This window comes from Brassica rapa, chromosome A03 (assembly GCF_000309985.2).
Source record: "Brassica rapa cultivar Chiifu-401-42 chromosome A03, CAAS_Brap_v3.01, whole genome shotgun sequence".
Classification (NCBI taxonomy): Eukaryota; Viridiplantae; Streptophyta; class Magnoliopsida; order Brassicales; family Brassicaceae; genus Brassica; species Brassica rapa.
In genome coordinates, this window is record NC_024797.2 from 24132440 (window position 1) to 24155273 (window position 22834).

At 29.6% G+C, this 22834-nt stretch overlaps 2 protein-coding genes and 1 long non-coding RNA gene across 3 annotated transcripts; 2 read left to right on the forward strand and 1 right to left on the reverse strand.

The window, feature by feature from the left end:
• The first annotated feature begins 956 nt into the window (after positions 1-956).
• Positions 957-22044, forward strand: LOC117132365. The gene is made up of 4 exons (XR_004455914.1): positions 957-968; positions 1080-1084; positions 10700-10707; positions 14134-22044. It is a non-coding gene; the product is annotated as an uncharacterized LOC117132365 (long non-coding RNA).
• Positions 2801-4484, forward strand: LOC103860944 (uncharacterized membrane protein At4g09580). The gene is made up of 4 exons (XM_009138625.3): positions 2801-3092; positions 3213-3483; positions 4055-4225; positions 4323-4484. Exons 1-4 carry the CDS (start codon positions 2860-2862, stop codon positions 4446-4448), a joined length of 801 nt encoding a protein of 266 aa, XP_009136873.1. The 5' UTR covers positions 2801-2859; the 3' UTR covers positions 4449-4484.
• LOC103860945 (AT-hook motif nuclear-localized protein 23) lies at positions 9142-12966 on the reverse strand. The gene has a single exon (XM_009138626.3). The coding sequence runs from the start codon at positions 10301-10303 to the stop codon at positions 9428-9430; it is 876 nt and encodes a 291-aa protein (XP_009136874.2). The 5' UTR covers positions 10304-12966; the 3' UTR covers positions 9142-9427.
• Positions 22045-22834: the final 790 nt, after the last annotated feature.

Below are 22834 nucleotides of genomic sequence, written 5' to 3' on the forward strand. Positions count from 1 at the left end.
TACTTTTCAGTTATAAAATTGTTTATATTTGCCTTACACAATCCAACGTTTGTTCCCTCTTTCAAATTCTTTTAAGTAGTAGCAAAGTTTAGTTTATTTTTTCACCTCTATATATTTGTGCCACCATTCCTCTTACACCTATCTGCAAAAATCCTTAAAGAACAATCGCCATTTTTTCTCTGATTTCATTTCTCTCCTAATCCCAAATGAACTACGAACACATCTTTATTCTTTACCTACGTATAAGCCATCCAACATTCATTTATGGAAATCTTTTTTCTACAATATATTATATATGTGTGTGTGCTCTTATGGTCGTGCCTGGCTCCCTGTATGCCACAAGTATATACCGATCTCGTTACGAAATCTGTGGCTAGTGGCGTACAGAGTAGTCAAGCATGACCAAAGCTTTTCTTGGTGTATAAGTAGTATTTTGTCTTTATAACAACATATAGCATGTATGGTGTTTTATATGCATTTTATTATACGCATGGATTATGTTTTATTGTACACATCTTCATTATTTTCTTAACATCCTTAATAGAGTAACGTGCAACCGTGTTTTAAGAAATTACTAGACTGCTAAGATGTAATGAGTTTGTAATTAAACAATTATATTCATATTTTTAAAAATTATCTTTGGCGGTAATAAGTACGTTGAACAAGATAGTTAAGATTGTCGGCAATAAGTAGATAAATAAAATATAGTTAGCACATGAGAGAATTAATTGTCACCCCTCATTTTTGTTATGCATATACATGCTTACTTAACCCCATTTTTTATGGGAAAAAATTTCCATTTTCGTTCTAGATCTTCTAAGCAACCGCATCTCAATCATATAATATAATAAAAAAATGTTTTCGGTGATTTACGGAAAAAATGTTATGTTTTATTATAATCTTTAGATTATACACATTCACTATTTCTACCATTAAAGTTGTTTGTACCTTTGCCGAATTAATTAATTGTCACCCATATGTTTATAATAAACCCTGTGAACTAAAGATTATAATAAAACGTTTGAAATACAGTCGAACGAGACATAAGTCGGCAAAGGTACAAACAATTAAAATGGTAGAAATAGTGAATGTTTATAATCTAAACTAAAATGTAGAGAGAGAGAAATAGCGAATAAGAAAACTCCATATAATACAAATCTGAATGCAAGCATGAATAACACCTGTGAACTAATATCTTGTCTATATAAGTGGGGTCTTAAATTTTGATTTAAAGGTAGGGGGCTTAAGGCTCTTGTCGTTTTTTTCACGGGAGGCACGGCTCGCTTGCAGGTTTAAATTAATTTCCGTCTACCGAATTTAAGTTGTTTATGTTTGTTTCTGTTTTGGTATTTGATTACCATTACTATTTGACTTAGGGTTGTAACTTGTAAGGTTATTCCTCAAGTTCTATATGAATAAAATTTAGATGACCAAAAAATGCTTTCTCACTAACTGTTTATTCTTTCTTTTCAGTTTGTAGAAATCTTTACCAGGTGGATATATACATCCTGACCTGCCAACTCCTCCAGAGAGTCTACAAGCTTTAGCCTGAGTCAGAGGTTCTTAACAAAGTGAAAGCCTCTCTCGCGGCTAGCACAATACATACGATGCGTTTTGTCAAGAATTGTCTCACCTTGTCATGCATTTGTCCCTCCCAATTTTTTTTTAATGTTTCTTTCTTCAAAATCATCGACACTAGTAAGGCGATGTTTCAGAGGCAACTCTAGGTTTGTACATATAAGGGTTAGTGGGTTAATGTATAGTGTATACTTGTGTATGATCTAAATAGTAACGACAGTTTTAGTTTGGAAATGGATTAACTTTGACAGATTTACGGCTATGAGATAGTGATTAGGGGTAACTTGACTGGCCGAATTGATAGGGGAAAAATGGACAGAAACGAATATAATGAAATGACTTTTCATAATTTAGTATAGAATTCTCTTCGTGTATCAATGTAAACTACTTTTGTCGTGAAGCAGCATAGGCATCTACAAAGGGCACATGTCAATGTACTCTTTTTAAACGTGCCATCTTCCATACTCCGTGGCCAAAGCACTACACTATCGATTATTAAATCGAGATTGATTATGGATTTATTGTTTATGATCACAGCAAGCGAATAAATATTTAAAGTTACCTAATGTTGATTATACCAACAAGATTAGTAGTGATAGTTGTCAAACCAACACATATATTTGTATATATTATATATAATTTCATTTTAGGAGGAGTTTAAGAACATATCTAGAAAGAGTTTTTCTTGTAAGTTCCATTTATTCTTCTGCTTCATCCTTTCTTATTTTGCTTAGGACATCTCCAACCTAAACCTATTTTTTCTTCTATAATTTTCATAAAAATAGAATATATTATATACTAAATTTTTCTTCAATAGTTTACTCTATAATAAAATTACTCTATTTTTATAAGAATTATAAAAAAATAAATAAATTTGGATTGGAGATGATCTTAATGGAACGTCTCAATTTCCATTTTGTCCGCCTACTACTTGCGTAATCTAAAATAAACTCATACGTTCATCTATGATATTTCACTAGCAACAACTTTTTTTGTTTATTTCCCAATAAACAAAATTAACAAAATACGAGATTATAATGATTAGGGTATACTATACGACATGCACGTTTACATATAAATCTTGGGGCTAAAACTTGTAAACGACGAGAATTTTAGGGCCACAAGTAATTTTAATAAAATTAGCTTGTGTTATTTTTAATTAGATTAATATAAATCAAAACAAATCCTTCGAACTCAAAATTCGAATATTCCATTTCTCTTCTCCTTCATCTCGTTCTTCTTCTTCTCTCTCTTTTCGACCGATCGTTTCAGGAGAGAGAGATGGAGAGAGGAGGAGGAGGAGAAGAAGAAACAACAATGGGCGACGTTAATCCGCCAACACCTTCGAAATCGGTGACTCCGAGATATTTTCTGAGCTTTTGGGAGGTCACGGCAGCTTCCGGCGTCGTTTTGGGGTTTCTCATTGGCCTTGTTTGCGTTTATCTCACAATGCCTCAATCTGATTACAGCTTCCTCAAGATACCTCGTAATCTCCATGACCTTCAGATCCTCAGGTCAATTTTAAAACGTTTCTATAATTTGATTGCTTCTGTGTTTTCTTTTTTACAAATTGCAAGTCGTTAGGATTAATGGATGAATGATTTTTAACATCTTAGAGCTTTTGTGTGTTGCAGAGATAACCTGGAGGTTTACACAAGTGATTACACAGTTCAAGTTCTTGTCGGATATTCTCTGGTGTATGTTTTTATGCAGACATTCATGATTCCTGGAACTGTGTTCATGTCTTTGCTTGCTGGTGCTCTCTTTGGAGTTTTCAAAGGCATGGTTCTTGTTGTCTCCACTGCAACAGCTGGTGCTTCTTCTTGCTTCTTCCTCTCTAAGCTCATTGGTAGACCTTTGATCTTCTCGCTTTGGCCCGACAAGCTCGTCTTCTTCCAAGATCAGGTTTGGAAAAGAAAAAAACAACAAAAGACAAAATAGTTTTTGTCCTTATTTTCGATTCGAACAATTAGGCCTGCGAGGTTGGTTTATATGGTTAGTCACAAAATTTTACCAAAATGAACCAAAATAAACTCGGTTCATTAATCGGTTAGTTTGTTTCTATAAATTATATCAAATTCAACCAGATTTTCCATGAGATTCTAGTGTAATTTGGTTAAAATTTGGATAATTGTGGTTAAATTTTCTTATATTGACTACTTCAGTTTGAAATTTGGATATGATTTCCATTTGATTTGGTATAAATCAATATATTTTTATTATAAATATGATTTCCATTTGATTTGGTATAAATCAATATATTTTGATTATAAATTTTTTATAGAAAATATGTAAAAAAAAACGGACTAACTGGATTATCCATATGATAACCATTTTTCTATAAATCTGCTGAACTGAACCGAACTATTAACTAACTTCAACCAGAAACCAATTTTTTTGTTTAGCCTGGTTCGGTTAATTTCTGCAGGCCTAGATTTTATGAATAATCCTCAAAGGGTGTTTTGGTTTTTTTTAGGTTGCTAGAAGGAAAGACGGTTTGCTGAACTATATGCTGTTCTTGAGACTAACACCAACATTGCCCAACACTTTCATCAATGTTGCTTCTCCAATTGTTGATGTTCCTTACCATATCTTCTTCCTCGCTACATTCATCGGTCTGATTCCTGCTGCATTTGTCACTGTCCGGGTATGTTCATTTCTGGCATCTTCCTTGTTATGATCTTACGGTTTCAGTGAGTATATGAATGTTCGCCAATTATAACGTGTTTGGTTTTGTGGCACAGGCTGGGATAGCTCTTGGAGAGCTACAATCACTGGGAGATCTCTATGATTTCAGCTCGATGGCGACTCTGTTTCTCATCGGTGTGCTCTCTGTGACTCCAACCCTAATTAGCAAGAAGAAGGCTTAGAAGAAGAACAAGATCAAATGGAAACATAAGACAAAGCTATCACATGCATACGATGATGACTCTTTGTGTATATATTTAGGATGTTAGGACTCAAAACCAACATGTTCTCTAAATGTTTTTAAACTCAAAAAATGTACTAGAAAAATATATCGCAAATGGGTTTGTTTCATGGGCCGTTTGACAACATGTTTATAGGCTTAGGTTTATAAAATCAAAATTATCCATTAAAGTGGCCTGGCCTGAAATTTCTTCGCGTGGGGTTCAAACCGATTCTAACGACACGTGAGGATGCCAAGTGCAAACACTATTCTCGCCTTCACTTGAATAGAGAAGCTCACAAACTAAACAAATATCTTAACGAGAAGTTCTTGGACCTTTTGCCAGCTTTGGACTTCGAAGGTCTAGTTCTAAGGTTAGAATCCCAAACATGATATTATAATGTGTGTTACAAAGCTCAGCGAACAATAACATCATCCAACCCAACTTGGAACGGCTGCCTAAAGCATAAACCAACCAAGAAAAACTTATTACATTCATTGCTGCTAGACATTTATGCCTCATGGTTTCGCATGAAATTAAAAAAACGATGAGAGAGGAATATGGACTGTTGTTCTATCGTTAAGTGGATGAAGCCGTATTTTCCGGCACCCAAGAAAGACACCAACATGGATAAACGTTTGATAAGTCTGCAGAACTTTAATCCAAGAGAAGTAAACAAAATGATCTAAGAGATTATGCTGAAAACTGATTAATGGAATAGAAAGCATGAAACTGAGAGGGTCTATTAATATTACAAAGCTAACATCGATTTGAATCATTTTTTCAATTGTAGTTATCATTGATTTGCTTTCGAAAACTTAGGGCCTTTAAAATTATGTTTTTTAAATTATGTTTCAAGTTTATTAACATATTATTGGATTCATCATTATAGTATTAGGAAATAATTGTATTGGTTATTACTGATAATTTAGCTAACAATAAAATTTGTTGTGAATTTATTCACCCAATGAAAGTTAGACTGTATCCTCCTAATACCAATTCTAGCAACATTAATTTTTGCTTATAACTTTCACTTTACTGCCCGAAGTGAATTTCAACTTACCAGTTTCGTAGATTTTTTTTGTCAGCAATTTCGTAGCTTATTAAACATAAGGAACTCGTAAATACGTTAAATGAAGAATCAATTTTTTTTTAAATGAGGTGGACATATGTTGTAAGTGACAGTCGTGGAAAGGATCCTGATCACTACAAGAAGTTCCGATTGGGGGAAGCCTTTTAAGGTGACAAAAGGTGCTATCGGAGTATAGGTACAAACAAAAAAACTCAAGTCCCTCTAAAAACATACGGGGTTGGTTCAGTCTCTCAAGTAAATATAAATAAACCAATATCATGTCAAAACTAAGAAAAATAACTCTTACATTAACCTCTTTTATGTAATTTCGAAAACGCTTGTCATAATGTTTGTATTATTACTATTATGACATGCTAATCTTAGCCAAGAAAATAGAGTATCTATTAAACATTATGACAAGCGTTTTCGAAATTACATGTTTTCATTATATTGATTATGGCAGTTCAAAACTTCATCATAAAACACTTACTAAATATAGCTAAATCAACTGTTTTAAAGAATGTTTTGCTTCTATTAACATGATCACTCTAGTATGAATATATGCTATAAATATGATCCAAGTTGCTTTTTGTAATTAAACGTTTGTAGAGTTAATAAACTGTAAAAGAATAAGGAATTTTTTTTGTTAATTTGGAAAAAAAAAACAGATATCTACCCTCTACGCAGTGCCGTGCGAAGGGTTTTAGGGGCCTAAGGCAAGTTTTAAAAATAAATTTATATATAACTATAAAAAAAAAAAATTTCTAATACGATATATCACTTTCGCAAAATACATAAGTTTAACACTTACAAGAATAAATTTATTACGTAAATATGTTATGTTATGTCCTATAAGAAAAAAGTATATGGATTTAGAAATTGAGTTATTCGATTCTCGTAGAAATTTTTTTTAGAAATAAGTTTAAACAACTAAACTAGAAATTATTTTAAATTTTGGGGCCCTAAAAAACGTAATATTATTCGGGGGCCTAAGGCGAATGCCTTTTTCAATACACTGTAGGCACGCCTCTGCAGGCTCTACGGCTGAGATATATATATATGTATCGATCAAATAGACGTTACAAGAGAAAGAAATATATATATACTGATCGATAGGAAAAATATGATTGATTGTTTGCAGTTTTTCAACTAGTTTTTGGTTTTTGTTTTTCCAAAAACTACTTTTTAGCCAATCAAGATTTTTGAGAAATTTATTCCTTATAAGTTAGAGAAATTAGTTTTTAAAATAACTACATCTTTCTAAACAAAAACCAAATCTAAGTTTTTCAAGTTTTTTGCTTCACGTTGATTGTTTTTCTTTTTATTACAAATATTATTATTTAATAATACTAAGCCTTCTAGTTTTTAGTAATGTACCATTATTTCTAATGACGTGTATCTACTATTCAGTTGGATGTCCGGATAAGATAATTTTGAAATTTTATTTATTTAAAATAAATAATATATCATTTTATGTTAAATAGTATTATATACGTAAGAATCAACGTTGTATCAATGCTAATCAGTTTAACATCATTCATGTTCCACGAGCACACAATCAATTTTTAGATTTTTTAGCCAAGACTGCTAGATCTTTTCATAGAAAGTTACATTTTATTCGTTGTTCTATTCCGGTCTAGTTACCCAGGTCACCTCAAGATTGAGTAATAAAATGATCGTTTGACGTCGAAAAAAAAAATCAATGATAATCAAAATTAAGATTAAACTAACTAAAACTAGTAAAATATGTGAATGATAATTCACCTAATAATAAATTGATTTTTATATTTTTTTTGCTTTACTATAAAAGAATTCACAAAAAAATAAGTTTATCGATAAAATTAATTTCATTAAGTAAAATTTAACTATTAAAATAACTATCCAATCAATTTCCTTAAAAAACTGATTCTTTAAAATATGGACAATAAGGCTAAGTAAAAATAATTTGTTTAACATATATAATATGAACATATTTTATAAAAACATGTATTTTTCAAAAAAATAGACAAAAAAATAAAATTAACTACTTAAAAATTATTTTATGTGTTAAGAGATATATTGGTATTATTTATTAAAAATGATATTTATTTTAGTAATTTTAATTTTATTTAAAATAAATTAACTTATAAGTGAAGTTCTTAAAAATAATAAATAACTTTTAAATTAAATAAATAACTAATCAAATTTTACAGAAAACAAAATATACAGAAATTCAAAAAAAAAAAACCACAAACTAGAATCTAGTATCACCATTCAAGTTTTTTTGAGAAACTAAAATCTACATCAAAATCAAAAACCAAAAATCAAAAACCAAAATCTAAAATCTAAAAACCAAAATTCAAAATGCCAAAAACCATGTAAACAATCATCACCTAAAAATGGGTTCGAAGATAAAATAAGTATATACACTCTCATGCATTACATTTTACGTTTGGTATAATATTGCTCATAAATCAATTAAACACAGAAATATTAATATATATAAGAAGATAGCTCAACTAGGGACCTTTACCAGAGAATATAATTTCCAAAAAGGCTCAATTGATTAATCAAAAGAAAATTCCCTTACAGATAAGCACCACAGCACATCGGTTTCATAACTTAATAAGTCTGCTTTCCTATACGAGATTCCCATAAAATCATTAACAATTTTAGTTGAATTATTATAAGGATATGGATCTAATATAATGAGTTTAACTAAACGAGAAGAAAGAACAATCATCATCCCTACAAAATCAAATTTAATTTCATCCACACTTATGGGAATCAGGCATTAATATATAAAGAGACTATGAAAATATATAATGAACCAAAAAGACCATATAATAGTAATTTTTCATACTGATCCAAGAAGTATAATATTCATCTTTCACTAAAGTGTGCTTTCTCCAAATATCTACATCCAAATATATATACATAGAGAGAGAGGAGAGTACATGCACAAAGAAAGTATGACTATAGGTACAGTAAAACCTAAAACATGACATGATTGCAGTAAAATTGGAGAAATATAAAGCAAAATAACAAACAAATAGGTTTCATTGTTGAGTTCCTTAAGATGAAACCAGAACATAATGTTATTATTACTATATATATGATAGCTAGGGCTTCAAAAAATTGAAAAACAAAGTTGAATTGACACCTAAACATAGACAGACAATGATGTATGTTTATATATATGGTTATCTCCATGGCACAAACATATATACAGAATCACATGTATAGCCATATCTATATTACCACATGTATATAAGAGTCCAATATAACAGCAATTAAGAAGATCTATATAAGCAATTTTCTTAGAATTTTAGTAGTGTCACATTGTTTCTAATTTCTATTTGAGAAAAATATTAGAAAACAAAAATTTAAGTGATACATTTATCAACAACCCCCCCCCCCTCCCTAAAATATGTATTGGTTATAATCATTGCACTGACTAAAACACAAAAGCACCTGGACTTAACTACAAACCAACAAAACCTATTTAGTGCAACAATTGTAGAAATTTGATTCATAACCGATGTAACCTTTACTCAAATTCTAAAAGACTGGTTAAATTCAAATTTGTGGTATAAGAAGTGATTAATGTGAAAAAGATGGAGGATATTTCATCGCAGACGAACACAAATACAAAAGAGTTTCACAGAAGGAGAAAAGAGTTGAAACATAAAATTCTACCAAACGTAAAAAAAAAAAAAACAGAAAATAAAAAACCCTAAGCTGCTTAACACGATGAACAAGATAATGTCCAGAATCACGATGATAAATTGAAATTCATTAGTCCATTAGAAACTTCTCTAACCTTTCTTCACTCTCGCAAATTCTTGGCCGGAAAAGCTTCCTCCGCCGGTATATAGAAATATACTCATCAGAATGGACCTCTTCCACCTGAATTCCCCGGCCAACCTTCCACCGGAAGTTGCACATTTGGTTGCATATTCATCGGTAAATTAAAGAACGGAAGTCCACCTCCTCCTCCGCCAGCAACCTCCGGAAACAAATTACCTCCGCCGTTAGCTCCTCCTCCTCCTCCGAGATGTTGCTGCTCATCTTCTTCCAAAGGAAGTCTCTCATAAGCAACATTAGTAAACGAAGCAGCGATTACAATCACCGGTCCAGCCGCCGTAAGCTCACCAACGACGCTTCCTCCAATGACCTGTCCTTGTCCTCCGGCCACGAATATAGTCAAACTCGTTGCTCCGGGAGGAGCCGGAGGAGGAAGAAACGATCCGGAGAGAGAAAGAATCTCGAACGTTCCTTGTAGCGTCACAACCGCTCCAGCCGCGGATGGCTGACGTATGCTGACGTTCGTCACAGTTCCGCTACCGCTCAAAACGCAGATCCCTCGCTGCCTTCGACGAGCGTAAGTCGCAACGCAGTCGAAAACGTCGCAGCCGTTTGTTACTTCAAGAATGTGAGCTCTAAGAGTGTTTGCGCTCTCGCGCGTGATTATCACCGGAGGTTTCGGTTTGTTTTTGGATCCCGGTGGTCTGCCACGTGGACGACGGCCAACACCGTCTCCTCCTCCTCCGCCATGACCTCCTCCGGAGCTTCCTGATCCTCCTCCACCTGAGGCTAAGTCAAGACCTTGGTGGTTGTTGTCTTCGTCGTCTGCAGTGAAATGACCTATTCCGACGCCAGGAGTGACGTCATCGGAAGAGGAGTTGTGGTGAAGGTGGAGATCGGGACGATGGAGCTGGTGATTAACGTAACGAAAAGATGTGCCTAGATCAAGACCAGCCATGCTCACATCAAAAGCAAAGGAGAGATTTTAATTTGTAAAAAAAATTATATAAAAACCACGCACACACACAACAAGATTAAAATAAAGCTTCTCTTCTATGTAGATTTTCTATATTTTTTTCTTTTAAACGCACAAAAATATAAACTAGAATATAGTGAGAGAGGATTGAGGAGAAGTTAGGAAGATGAAAATGGAAGGAGAAAGGGAAATGATAAAAAGTAGAAGGAGAAGGTGAGACTAAAATATAGCATTAAAGAAGAAGAAAAATATGTTTGTGTATATATAGATATATGTATGTAAATGTAGTCACTTGTCTAACCTAAACGCTTACAAATATTTATTTAATATATACTTCGTCTTGGTATCGACTTTAATTCAAAATTTCACCTCTTTGAGAATTTTATGTCGTTTTGTGTGTTTTGTGACTCTCCACTCTTCTTCTCCAAGGGCGTGAACTATACGCGAGTACCATGGCATTAGCAACAAAATATTAAGAGAGTATTCAACTAAGAATTTGCAGTGATTTTTATTAAATAACAAATTCAATGTTATTTAATCATGAATTTTAATTAAAATTTTATTTAAAATCTATTATTATTAAATTTAATATTTTACAAAAATAAAATGAAATCCACTATTATTAAAAATATTTTAACTTTTAGAGTTTTAAGTGATTTCAGAGTGTTTGGATTAAATTTTTTAGTTAAACAAATTAAAAGTTAAATTTTATGGTTTTAGATGATATTCTAGATTGACTTAACAAAAATCACTGTAAACTCGGTGGTTCGTTAACATCAGATTGAATACACCTCTTTAAGTGTTTTAATTTGCATTGGTGTTTTCGTTATATTAACAAATTTATATATTGTGCATACTTTTTTCTTGTGCATACTTGTATTAAAATAGAACTCTAATGGATAGTAATTTAGTCTAAATTTACTTTATTAAGAACGTGTTTTGTTTTTATGTATCTGTTTGTGATTCATAAAGGCTTTTCGTAAGAAGATTAAATCACAAATTTTCTTTACAAATTATGACTATACAGAACTATTTTATTAAAAGCATATTTTGTGTTTTGTTATTTAAGATTCATATAGTTATTTGTGAGATACTTAAAAAGTTATCTTTACAAATTAGAATAATCATTTGTCGTATATAACAACGATACTAAACAACCTAAATTTGGTATTGAAATTGGTGAATACAAAGCTTCACATTTGAACAAAGAAAAAAGCTTCATCGTTAGATTGATGGAAGTAGTCTCCACGCGCATATTAGGCATATTAGAAGTTGGGAAGGAGATGTATGTGAGTGGGTGTGATATAATTGATATAAAGTTAAAATATTTGGAGAAAATGAAAGTTTAATTAAGATGAACAAAGCCATCATGATAATATGTGGTTGGGGTTATCTTGTGGGTTTCATCAAGATGCTTCGTCTTTTCTGTCCTTCAAAACATTCTCCACCATCATTGCATTGCCTCTGTTATTATTGATAATTTGTTTAAAATTGAAAAACACTGTGTATATACCTTATTTTTATTGCAATAATGTTAGTTTACTATTTTAAGATGGGTTATACAATATACATGTAAAAATATAGTAAAAGTTAAGATGTATAAGCAATTAGAAAAAACCAAAACTTGGGCCAGCACAGATGTATAAATAAATCTTGGAAATCGAATTATTGTTAGTTAACCATGGTTAACTAAAAAGTTGACCAATATTAATCGAAATTAAATTTAATTAGAGAGAGAGAGGAAAGAGAATATCAAGTGGGGAGAGATCAGAAGCGGCGCGTGGGGTCCACGATTGTCTGAACCATTTGGATGGGTTTCTCTTCGGTCTCATGGAGAGCTGGAGTTTTTATTTGGCTTTGACCGTCTTTGGTTGGAGATTAGTTGGATCTAATCATTTCAAACCAATAATTTCGTGCCTTTATTAATGTTGTTACATTCAGTTCATTGTTTAAATTTTGCTTATTTTCTTTTGGATTATTCTTTCTCAATTTCACAAACGGTATCGTCTTTAAAGTAATTGATTTAAATTACAAAAAATTGTTTTACATTTCCGTATATGTACCAAAATCTTAATTTACCCTTTACTCAAATCTAGTAGACTTTGAATTGACATTATCATTTAATCTGTACTATCTTAAACAAAAACATAATAATGTACTTACTTTGCATAAAATGTGTCAAACCGACACAAAAGACAACGGATGAACTGAACAGATTTGTACTGTATCAAAATAAATAAAAATATGATAAGAACAAGTTAGTGAAGTTGTTTACATCAGAAATCATGTTAGTTTTTAGCATGAAGAAAAACCTAAATGAGTTAACTTTATGTGTTGACTAATAAATTAAATATATTTTTTTAATTAACTATAATTGAAACCAACTTTAATTTACTAACATGAAATTTCATAATTATGGGTTTTCAAGTGCTGAAATTGTAGTATTTTCTGAAGACATCTCTAATCATTGTTGTTCAATAAGATTTGGAGATTTTCCAACGAATATAAGCAGTTAACTTGAACTTACCACGGATGTGGCAGCCCGGTTGGTTTAAGCGCAGGCGTTGGTGCTGTTGCACTCCTGGGTTCGATCCACCGTGGGAGGAGTGTCCAGGGCCTTAACCAGGTACAGACACAGGCTGGCTCCGGGCCTAGGGGAGGAGAGTAGGGCCTAAGGCCCGAACCCATCCCCTGGTTAAAAAAAAAAAAAAAAAAAAAAAAAGTTAACTTGAACTTTTGTTTCTTACTATAATTACTGTTTTCAAGACCAGGGCTAATTTTGTTATATGTAAGGAGACATAATCACAATACCGTGTTCAAAACCGTCAGATCGAATTGAAACAACAAATCTTAGCTGGTTGATCAGTAGCATAGCAACAGTCCCAGTTAATTAAAATGAAAAATATTTTCACTCTAAACTATCTGATTTGAATATGCATATGATAGTATGCATTTTGTGGAACAGATTCTATAAAATGATACCATCAAATCAAAGAACCTGTGTCTCTTAATAATTTGTTTAGTTGGCTTCAAAATTTTAGGGTTAATTACACGTTCCACGTGCAAAAGTTTGTAGATCTTTTTAACTTTAAAGATACACTAGATCTCGATCTGCGCAACTGCGCAAATTTTGTTTTCATTTATTTTTATATAAATATTTTGTTTTCAATTCTAAATTATTATATATTATAATATATGTGTCTTATCGATTTTTCAAACATAATAAGTTTACGGCATATTTTTTCATTGAATAGGTTATTTTAAATTTTCACATGTATTTGTATCTTCTTTTATATATATATTTTCAGATTATTATTTCATTATTAAAATCGTAACTATATATATAAAAATTAGTAAAATATTATTTTATTGTCATATTCAAAGATATTGTAACATTTTATAAATTTAGAAAGTTTGTAGAAATTAAACTTTTCGCTTCATAGATTTATATTATCGAGTAAATAATTAAACATTTAGTTTTTGTTTAATTTTTAAAATAAATTATATAGTTTAAAATTTGTTTTCGTTGGTTTAAGGTAGTAAAGATTAATAATTGTTAGATAATATGATTTTTGTTATTTTGAAAAAAATCTTTATAATTTTAAAAGTTAACTTTGACAAATATTTAAATATTTAACATATGGAGGTATAGTATTACAACATTAAATTATATCTATTTAATTTATATTATCTACAAATCGAGTGGATCATTTATTCTTTAAATACAATTATTGATAGCCCAATAAAAATTTCTGGTATGCCCAAAATTTAAATGATAAGATTAGAGATTAAATGTAACATGACTTTTTAAGAACGTGGGTGATTGGTTGGACTGTAACTGTAGAAAATTTACTTTAGAATTTAGTCTGTAGAAATTTTTTATTTAGCTTTAAGAGATGTAGCTTTAAAATTTCTTACAGCTAGAAAGATGAGGCTTTAGAAAATAAGATTTTTACAATCATTATTTTTATGTTTTTGCTGTAACTTTAGTTTTTTGGTTGTAACTTTAAAAACTAAGATAAAGCATGATTGATAGTATTTAAGGTTGTAGATTAAAATTAAAGCTAAAGTCACTTTCTACAGCTCAACCAATCACGTCCAATATATTCACTAAATCTATTTTTTTTAAATCACACATGAATCAATGTTGTGACTTCTGTTTTAATATACTAGATTAAAGCTTCTACAATAATATACATTCAAAAGGGCTTTCTTTGCAGTGAAAATTGACCATTTAGTTTTACGAATACAGTATATATATTGTAGGAAAAATGTTGTAAGTCAGAGTCGCTTCTATTTGTTTAAATTATAGTATCTACAATATTTTTAAAATAACTTGATAAGCTGATGTATTTGTGTCCACTATAATTAAAAAGCAAAATCCATTGGTAATCAGGACTTTTGTAACGAACGTAGTGGTATCTGACAAAGCCATATAAACATTGTTCATCCATTTATTTTATGTTTTATCTTTATTTATTGTTTTACATATAATATTTTAAGGTTGTATGTGGCTTATGGTTCCTTATCCAATAGCATTTGTGAAGGCATATATATATATATATATATATATATATATATATATATATATATATATATATATATATTTTTAAATATTGAAGTAAGTGGGTCTTTAAGTTATTAATTTTAAATTGCCCAATGCCGTCCTTAAAATATGTTTAATTAACAAGGTAGGTAACCATATTTTACACACGTATAATATATGAAACATAATACAGTTTTTGTTTAGTCGGTAGATAGATTATTACGTAAGTTATATACTCCATTATTTATTGACCATGTAATATTGAAGTTGTTAAATACTAACTGAATCAACAGCGATCGATTCATTTTATATTTAAGATTTAAGATTCATCATGAAGAAGTAAATATAATACAATACAAAGATATTTAATTTTCCTTTAGTTTCATAAAATCTCAAGGGGTCCTTAAAGGGAACCAAAATTCAATGACGGACAATCGTCCGGAATTTATACCCTAACTAAAGTAAAATATACTAGTGCACATATTCTAATGCATACAAATAGGAGCATATAGTAACAAATGCAATTATTAATTGGTTTAATATATTTAAAAGATTAAGAATTTGAATGTGGTATTCGCAAGATCTTCGTTATGGATTTTCATATATATATTTGGAAAACTAAGTTGCAAGTCTACTATCAGTCCATTTTATAAATGATTACTAATTTAACATAATAACTCGTAATTAACATTTATAAAAAATATACTTACAAGGTATAAATATATTAATGCCTGAGTTGTAGTTATACCGATTACAAAAGAGTACAAATTTACTTGATTTAAACTCGTTTCAAGTTTAAAATGTAAAAGTTAACCTTGGAGACTCTTGAATAAAAAAAGTTGAACATTCCGTATTCCGTAATGACCTTTTAATTACAGGGCTAAAACGTGATTTCATAGCTAAAGATTGGCGTTAAGTAAACGCGCCGAAGGTGCGAACTTTCTCGTTTAATTACTTTTGTAGGTTAGTTTAATAAAAACACGAATCAGAAATGTCAAATCCAATTTCTTGGATCAGAGCACGTAACCTCTAGGGTTTCTAATCAAAGGGAAAACAAACAAACTTAGTTGAGTGTTCAAAAAAAAAAATTAGTCGAATATATGTATATATATAAGTTTGCGCGTAGGTTTCTACAAAAGTACATGATGAATATTGAAATACCTATTTGTTTACGCAAACACAGACATTGAACAGTGTTGGTACGAGGTTGAAAATTACTGCTCGTAAACTGGTTTTATTTCCCAAACCAATAAAATGCCTGCAGACCACTTGAAAAATAAACAAATATGTATGTCTTAAAATATTTACAAAATAAAAATATAAACGAAGTATTAATATTATTTCAAATAATACTATCATATTTCAAAATAATGTCATTATTTCGTTTCTGAACATACGGGGTCCCTTGTTCGCATGTATTTGTATAGGAAAAAAAGAGTAGGCACGTGCGAAGGAGAAGGGAGACACGTGGGGATGAAAGATGAGAGAGGGAGATGAACGTATAGCTGTCGGCCACGAAGCAGGCTGTCACTTCTCTCTCATGAAAACATTGGGAATTGCTCTTTGCTTCTCTCTCTAAAGCCCTTAAATCTCGGGGGAGTTATGTAAGAACATCTACTAGGCTTCTGCATTTTCACCTGCCCAAATTACTTTCCATTTCGCTTCAAGATATTTATGATAAAAAAATCTAATGCCTATATGTATACTCTACGACTACGTGATTATTAATTTACCAAAAGAGAAGTCACGAGATAGTGTATAGATAAAGAAAAAGAGAGAGAGAGAAGAGTATTTATAGTTTTCTATATACTTTTCTTTGCAAAAAAACTTGTTATAGTTAGTAACTAGTTAGTAACTAGTTGTTTGACAAAAAAAAAAAGTTAGTAACTAGTTAGATCATGTAATATTTTGTTCTTTGCTTATTTCATGAATATATTTATCTAAGGTATTTCATTAGTTCACACAACAAAATTTTGATATTACAAATCACTAATGACATCCCCGATCCGAGAAGTTTGTCCTAATAAGCTAGATAATAAAATTCAACGAAACTGGTCCTATTAATCTATTGCCTATTGGGTTCATTGAAAAGGACAAAATTGGTTATCACGTCTATATGTTGACAAATTTATTCAAATATATACATACGTACATGTACCTCTATCTGTATGTGAATGTGGTGTGAAGATAAGGAAGAGCAGGTAAATGATTCAGAGGTATGGGGGTTTGCTTGAAGTCGGAGATATCTTTTAAATAATTTGTTAAGCTCTTCGTGCTTCCCTAAAAAGCACCCACAGATTTTAGGTGTACTTCCCAAATACTTGTGACTTTATTTTTGTTTATCAGTATAGTTAATTACTTTTATACGACTACATAAAAAAGTTAACAAAAAAACGACTACATAAAAACAATATTTTCAATCAAAAACGTATTGTGTAATAAAAATATTGTTTTATGTAGTCGTATATAATACAAAAATATTATACAATTATTAGTGTGTATAGTACATGAACTTATACAGAACCACCAAATCAAACAAATAAAATAGATCTTTTGAACAAAATAGATTTTACTTTTTTATGCAATACAAAATTTGTTTGATCGATTTTTCATGCATATATATCAAAATTTGAGGGGAAAATAATATATATATATATATATATATAACATGGTTTTAATTGTTGTACTAAAATAAGAAAAGCTAGCTAAGCACTAATTTTGGTTACAAATGACCAACTTGAATATTCTAGGCCACCAAGAGCCTTTCTTCAAGTCATTAATCTCTAATGGGAGTCTTAATGCATGAGCTAATTTGTCCAGTTCCCACCATACACCTAATTAGCGAAATATATAAATTAATTTATGCTTTAGTTAATTAGACCAAGACCAATTAGATAATGACTTCGGACGCGGAATCGGTGATTAGCTTTGCCTTAATGCATGTTAAAAGTCCGAAGACCCACAATTACAACTTTTGGCCTTGAGGACCAAACCCTTCACTTTAGATTAGTTTATTAATTTTGATTTAAATACAAAAATCTAAAATTGTCGGCCTCTAATACGGAGCTTTGAATACTAGACGACAAAAATATGAATGCTTCTTTAAACTTTTTTTTATCCCTTTGATGATCCATAAAACTATTTTGATATTTCAAAATTCTAAGAGAAATAAGTTTCTTTATCCCTTTGATGATCTATCGACACAAGATTTTTGTAATGATTTATCTAATTATATTCACAATATGTTCCGGGTATAAATATATTTAGACCTAATTTTCAATACACATTTAGTCTAAAGATAAAGACAGACGTCGCATTAGAATCATACAAGTACTTACACACACGCATATTAATATATATGTTATCATTTGGTTATGAATATAAATCAGTAAAATAATTATTACGAAATTGTCAACTGTAAAGTTATTAGGTAGTGAATTATTTGATCAAATTTATTATACAATATAAGTACTTAGTCAAAGATAATTATTATTTTAATGCTATTTTTTGTCAATTTTTTCATTTTATTATACAGCATACCAAAAATAGCTAATTATACATTGAAGAACATAAAATTATTGAAAATATATAATGTCCGGTAGACAAGATAATGATTTCTCAGTTTCTATATTCATTTAAAAACTGCATAAGTAGTTAAATGACATACTAATGTTACATCCTGTAAAAGGGAGACATAATAGTACGATGAATATTTTAACCACATGAAGTTAGAACCAGTAATACAAAGATATCGATGCATTTTCATATTGATACTTTCCTTATGTTATGCTATAGGTTTATAACTTAACTTTTTAACCATTTTTAATTGAGATAGGTTGCTGCAATAAAAAAATTCCACGAGACTAGGATAATGTAATATTACTATGCAATCATTATGCAATGAACACTTTCCTTGTAATTTTAGATATATACATTAATTTATACGGCTTCTTATGCACACCCCCACATATTAATAGTAACAGTATTTCATAAAATATCAATCTCATTATTTATTAAAGAATAACGTGTGTTTTTGTACTAGAATTATATAATGAATGATCGTTCAATAAAGGAAGATTTCATATCTTATTAGTTGACAAATATTACCATTTGTGCAAAGTAATCTTATTTAAAAATAACTCCTAAGGGTCCAATATTCACATGCTTGGAAAGGTTTTCCTATAGAGTATACATGATAAATTTTTTAGGCTTCTAACTTCAAACGAATTGATAGTAAGTGAATTGACTCAAATCAATTATATATTACTTAAGTTTTTTTCATATTTTCGGTATGGGATCTTATCTCCAACACTCTCCTTTGAGATAATAGTGCGTATAACCATTAATCTTGCAGAATTCATCATACACTTCCAAAACAATGCTCTATTTTTTAGCAATCTCGACAAAATTGAGTCTTCTATGAGCCATCAGCTAATAAGATGATCGGACCACTTTCTGGACCGGATTAATGGGTCGAGGTGTGGGTTCGCTCTGATAACATGTTAGGGCTTCCAACTTAAAACCAATTGGTGGTAAGTGGATTGGTTCAAGTCTCTTATATATTACTTAAGTCCCTTTCATATTTTCGATGTGGCATCTTATCTCCAACAATGTAAATACTTTACTAGTATTAGTTAAGTTAATAAAATAACCCTTTTTATATAGTTTAGTTGTAAAAATAATTAGAGAGATGCAATATCCAGAACACTTTGACCAGCAAAAGAAGAGCGCTTTCTATTCCTTTTATACAATATTTGACATTTATTAATACTCTAGTCATTTCAAAAAAGGTTTTAAGAGATATATATTTTATATTTCAATGCATGTTTTATAACTTTTATTAGATAATGATCATGATTATAAATTTTTAAAAACAATTATATTTATTAAATTTTTTTTGATTAAAAATTGTGAAAAAAATAAATAGTCACAAAATAATGTATTTGTAATCTAAATTTAAAATAATTTTAATGTGTATTTTTAAAAAAAATATAAATATTTTTGAAACAGATGAAATGTTTAACATAGAGATTTTATATAACTTCTCCTATTCTTACTTTTACCGAAAATCATTACAGAATGCAAATATTTTTCATCAAATTTAGAGAAGACTAAGAAGGAAAAAAACTATTTATAGGATCAAAATAAAGTACACACGATTTGCTTAATTAAAATATGACTTCAATAATTAATTTTGCATAAAATTAGATAAGTTATATTTAAATTAATATTAGGTAAATACACCTAAAATAATTCAAATTGTTACAGTGGATAACACTACAAATATTAAAACTAATAGAAAAAGGTTCAATTAAAAATTTTGGAAAATAGAAATGAAAGGAAATCTGGCCTAGATAGCAACTTTGGGCACTTATGCTTTCATCTTTACATTACTTAAATGAGCATACAAAATCCAAAAAATAGTGTGGGATGATATGCAATCAAATCCCACTAGTGAAGGACATAGATAATATCCACAAATAATATATTACACATTTTCCTGAATTTAAACTATAGAGATCTCCCATTAGTCACTATTTGATTATATTTCGGATGACATAAATTTACATTTGTCAATGAGAGTTTATGTTATATGAACTTTGAAAAAAAAAAATTCTTCCCTTGCTCTATACTATATATTGAATGTCATCATTTATCTTTTTTTTTCTTATGCAAATTTAATGCAACTGATACGCATTTCAGAATAACTTATTATATGAATGCTATATTTTCTTCTTGCAGATCGTGTCTTTCACAATGTTTCTGACGCCAAATTTTTTTTCCAGGTTACTGGTAAGTGTGTGCATTGACCTATATATGGTTCATGTTTAGATCTTAAACATCCTTAAGTAATTTTTTTGAATTCCCTTGCTCTTTTGGCTGTTTAGTTCTTTCTACTTTCATAATGTTCTTTATCTTCCAAGTGTTAGCTATGTTTCTGGGAAGATATTGTTTTTCGCCGGTTTTGTCTTTTGTAATTTTTTTAGACTATGTTTCTATCTTGTAAACTCGGTTTGGCATTAATAATAATATAATTTCATACTTATCAAAAAAAATATATATATAATTTCATGTTAAAATAAAATAATGTTTAATTTTCAGAAAATACTTCAATTTGCACATCCTATGATTTATTTATGAGATATATATATTACATCTAAAACCAGATGTTTGACTGAGAGACAGAACTGAGAGTTGGCATGAAGAAAGAAAAAAAAAAGAACTGAGAGAATGAAACTTAAATATATGGTAACAATCATGGACAATATATATAATTTCATTTTTCAAAATGAAATGATCTAAAACTATTAAAGAGTAAAAAAGTAGGGCAAACTTTGGGAGACATGTTATGGTACAGCTGTACTAATGTATTATATTTTATATTATCGGCCACTACAAATATATCCCTAGTCGTTTCAGGTTTACGTTCTCTTTTTTATCTCTCAAAATTTTGAACAATTTGTTTAAAAATATAAACTTAACGAACGAAATAAAGATAAAGATCATGTCCCTGTGTCCGTGTGCTTATTTTACCTGGAAGTACGGACACAAAGGCAATGGATTAGATCGATAAGCAATCCGAACACGGCATCACGTGTTTTCAAAAGCGTCGATCACTCCGGCATTGCCATCTGTGCAAATCTAGCCAATTAGAGTCGGAACTTTGCCATGTGGGCACGTGCGATTCCCGCAGCTCAAACATCTATGGATGCCCCCATGACTCCATGTGATCATTTTGAGCTAATCTAAAATAATGTTTGTTATATATGTGTGTTTTTTTAATCTTTAAATGGTCTTGTGAGAATCCAGGATAATACACTACAAGAAAACAGCGGCATACTGAGGAAAAAAATCGTCGGTATGTCGTCGGAATAACGCTATTCCGACGACATACCGACGAAAAAAGTTTTCGGAAATAACTCCTCAGAAATTCATATTTCCTCGGAAATCCCTCGGAAATCCCTCGGAAATTTTCGACGGAATTTCGAGGAAATGAATTTCCGAGGACCACAAGTTCGTCGGAAAGTCCTCGGAATATTCCGAGGAAGATGTCGTCGGAATATCCCGAGGGATACACTTCCTCGGGATATTTCCAAAATTAAAAAAAAATTATAAATTTATTTTTTTAAATTGAAATTCGAAAATATAAAATTAAAATTGAAATAGAAAGCATATTCAAAATACAAAAAATAATAAAATAGTTTTTATAAATAAAAAAAATGTTTTATAAATACAAATTAGTTTTAATAAATATAAATATTTTTATAAATATGAAATCATCTTTTTATAAATAAAGAATAGTTTTTATAAATACAAAAAATAATAAAATAGTGTTTATAAATCAAAAAAATGTTTTATAAATACAAAATTAGTTTTAATAAATATAAATATTTTTATAGATATGAAATCATCTTTTTATAAATACAAAATAGTTTTTATAAATACAAAAAATAATAATTTATAAATACAAAATTAGTTTTATAAATATAAATATTTTTATAGATATGAAATCATCTTTTTATAAATACAAAATAGTTTTTATAAATACAAAAACTAATAAAATAGTGTTTATAAATCAAAAAAATGTTTTATAAATACAAAATTAGTTTTAATAAATATAAATATTTTTATAAATATGAAATCATCTTTTATAAATCCAAAAATCGAATTTATATACAAAAAACGTTTTGTATATTTAAAAATAGTTTTTATAAATACAAAAAATAATAAAATAGTGTTTATAAATCAAAAAAATGTTCTATAAATACAAAATACAAAACAATGTTTTATAAATACAAAATTAGTTTTATAAATATAAATAATTATAGATATGAAATCATCTTTTTATAAATACAAAATAGTTTTTATAAATAAAAAAACTAATAAAATAGTGTTTATAAATCAAAAAAATGTTTTATAAATACAAAATTAGTTTTAATAAATATAAATATTTTTATAAATATGAA

Excerpts from the sequence above, each read along its gene's own strand:
- LOC103860944 (XM_009138625.3), top strand. The coding sequence starts at position 2,860 with ATGGAGAGAGGAGGAGGAGGAGAAGAAGAAACAACAATGGGCGACGTT. Across the intron at positions 3,093-3,212 it reads CATGACCTTCAGATCCTCAG|AGATAACCTGGAGGTTTACA; the intron begins GTCAATTTTAAA and ends TGTGTGTTGCAG. Across the intron at positions 3,484-4,054 it reads TCGTCTTCTTCCAAGATCAG|GTTGCTAGAAGGAAAGACGG; the intron begins GTTTGGAAAAGA and ends GGTTTTTTTTAG.
- LOC103860945 (XM_009138626.3), bottom strand. The coding sequence starts at position 10,303 with ATGGCTGGTCTTGATCTAGGCACATCTTTTCGTTACGTTAATCACCAG.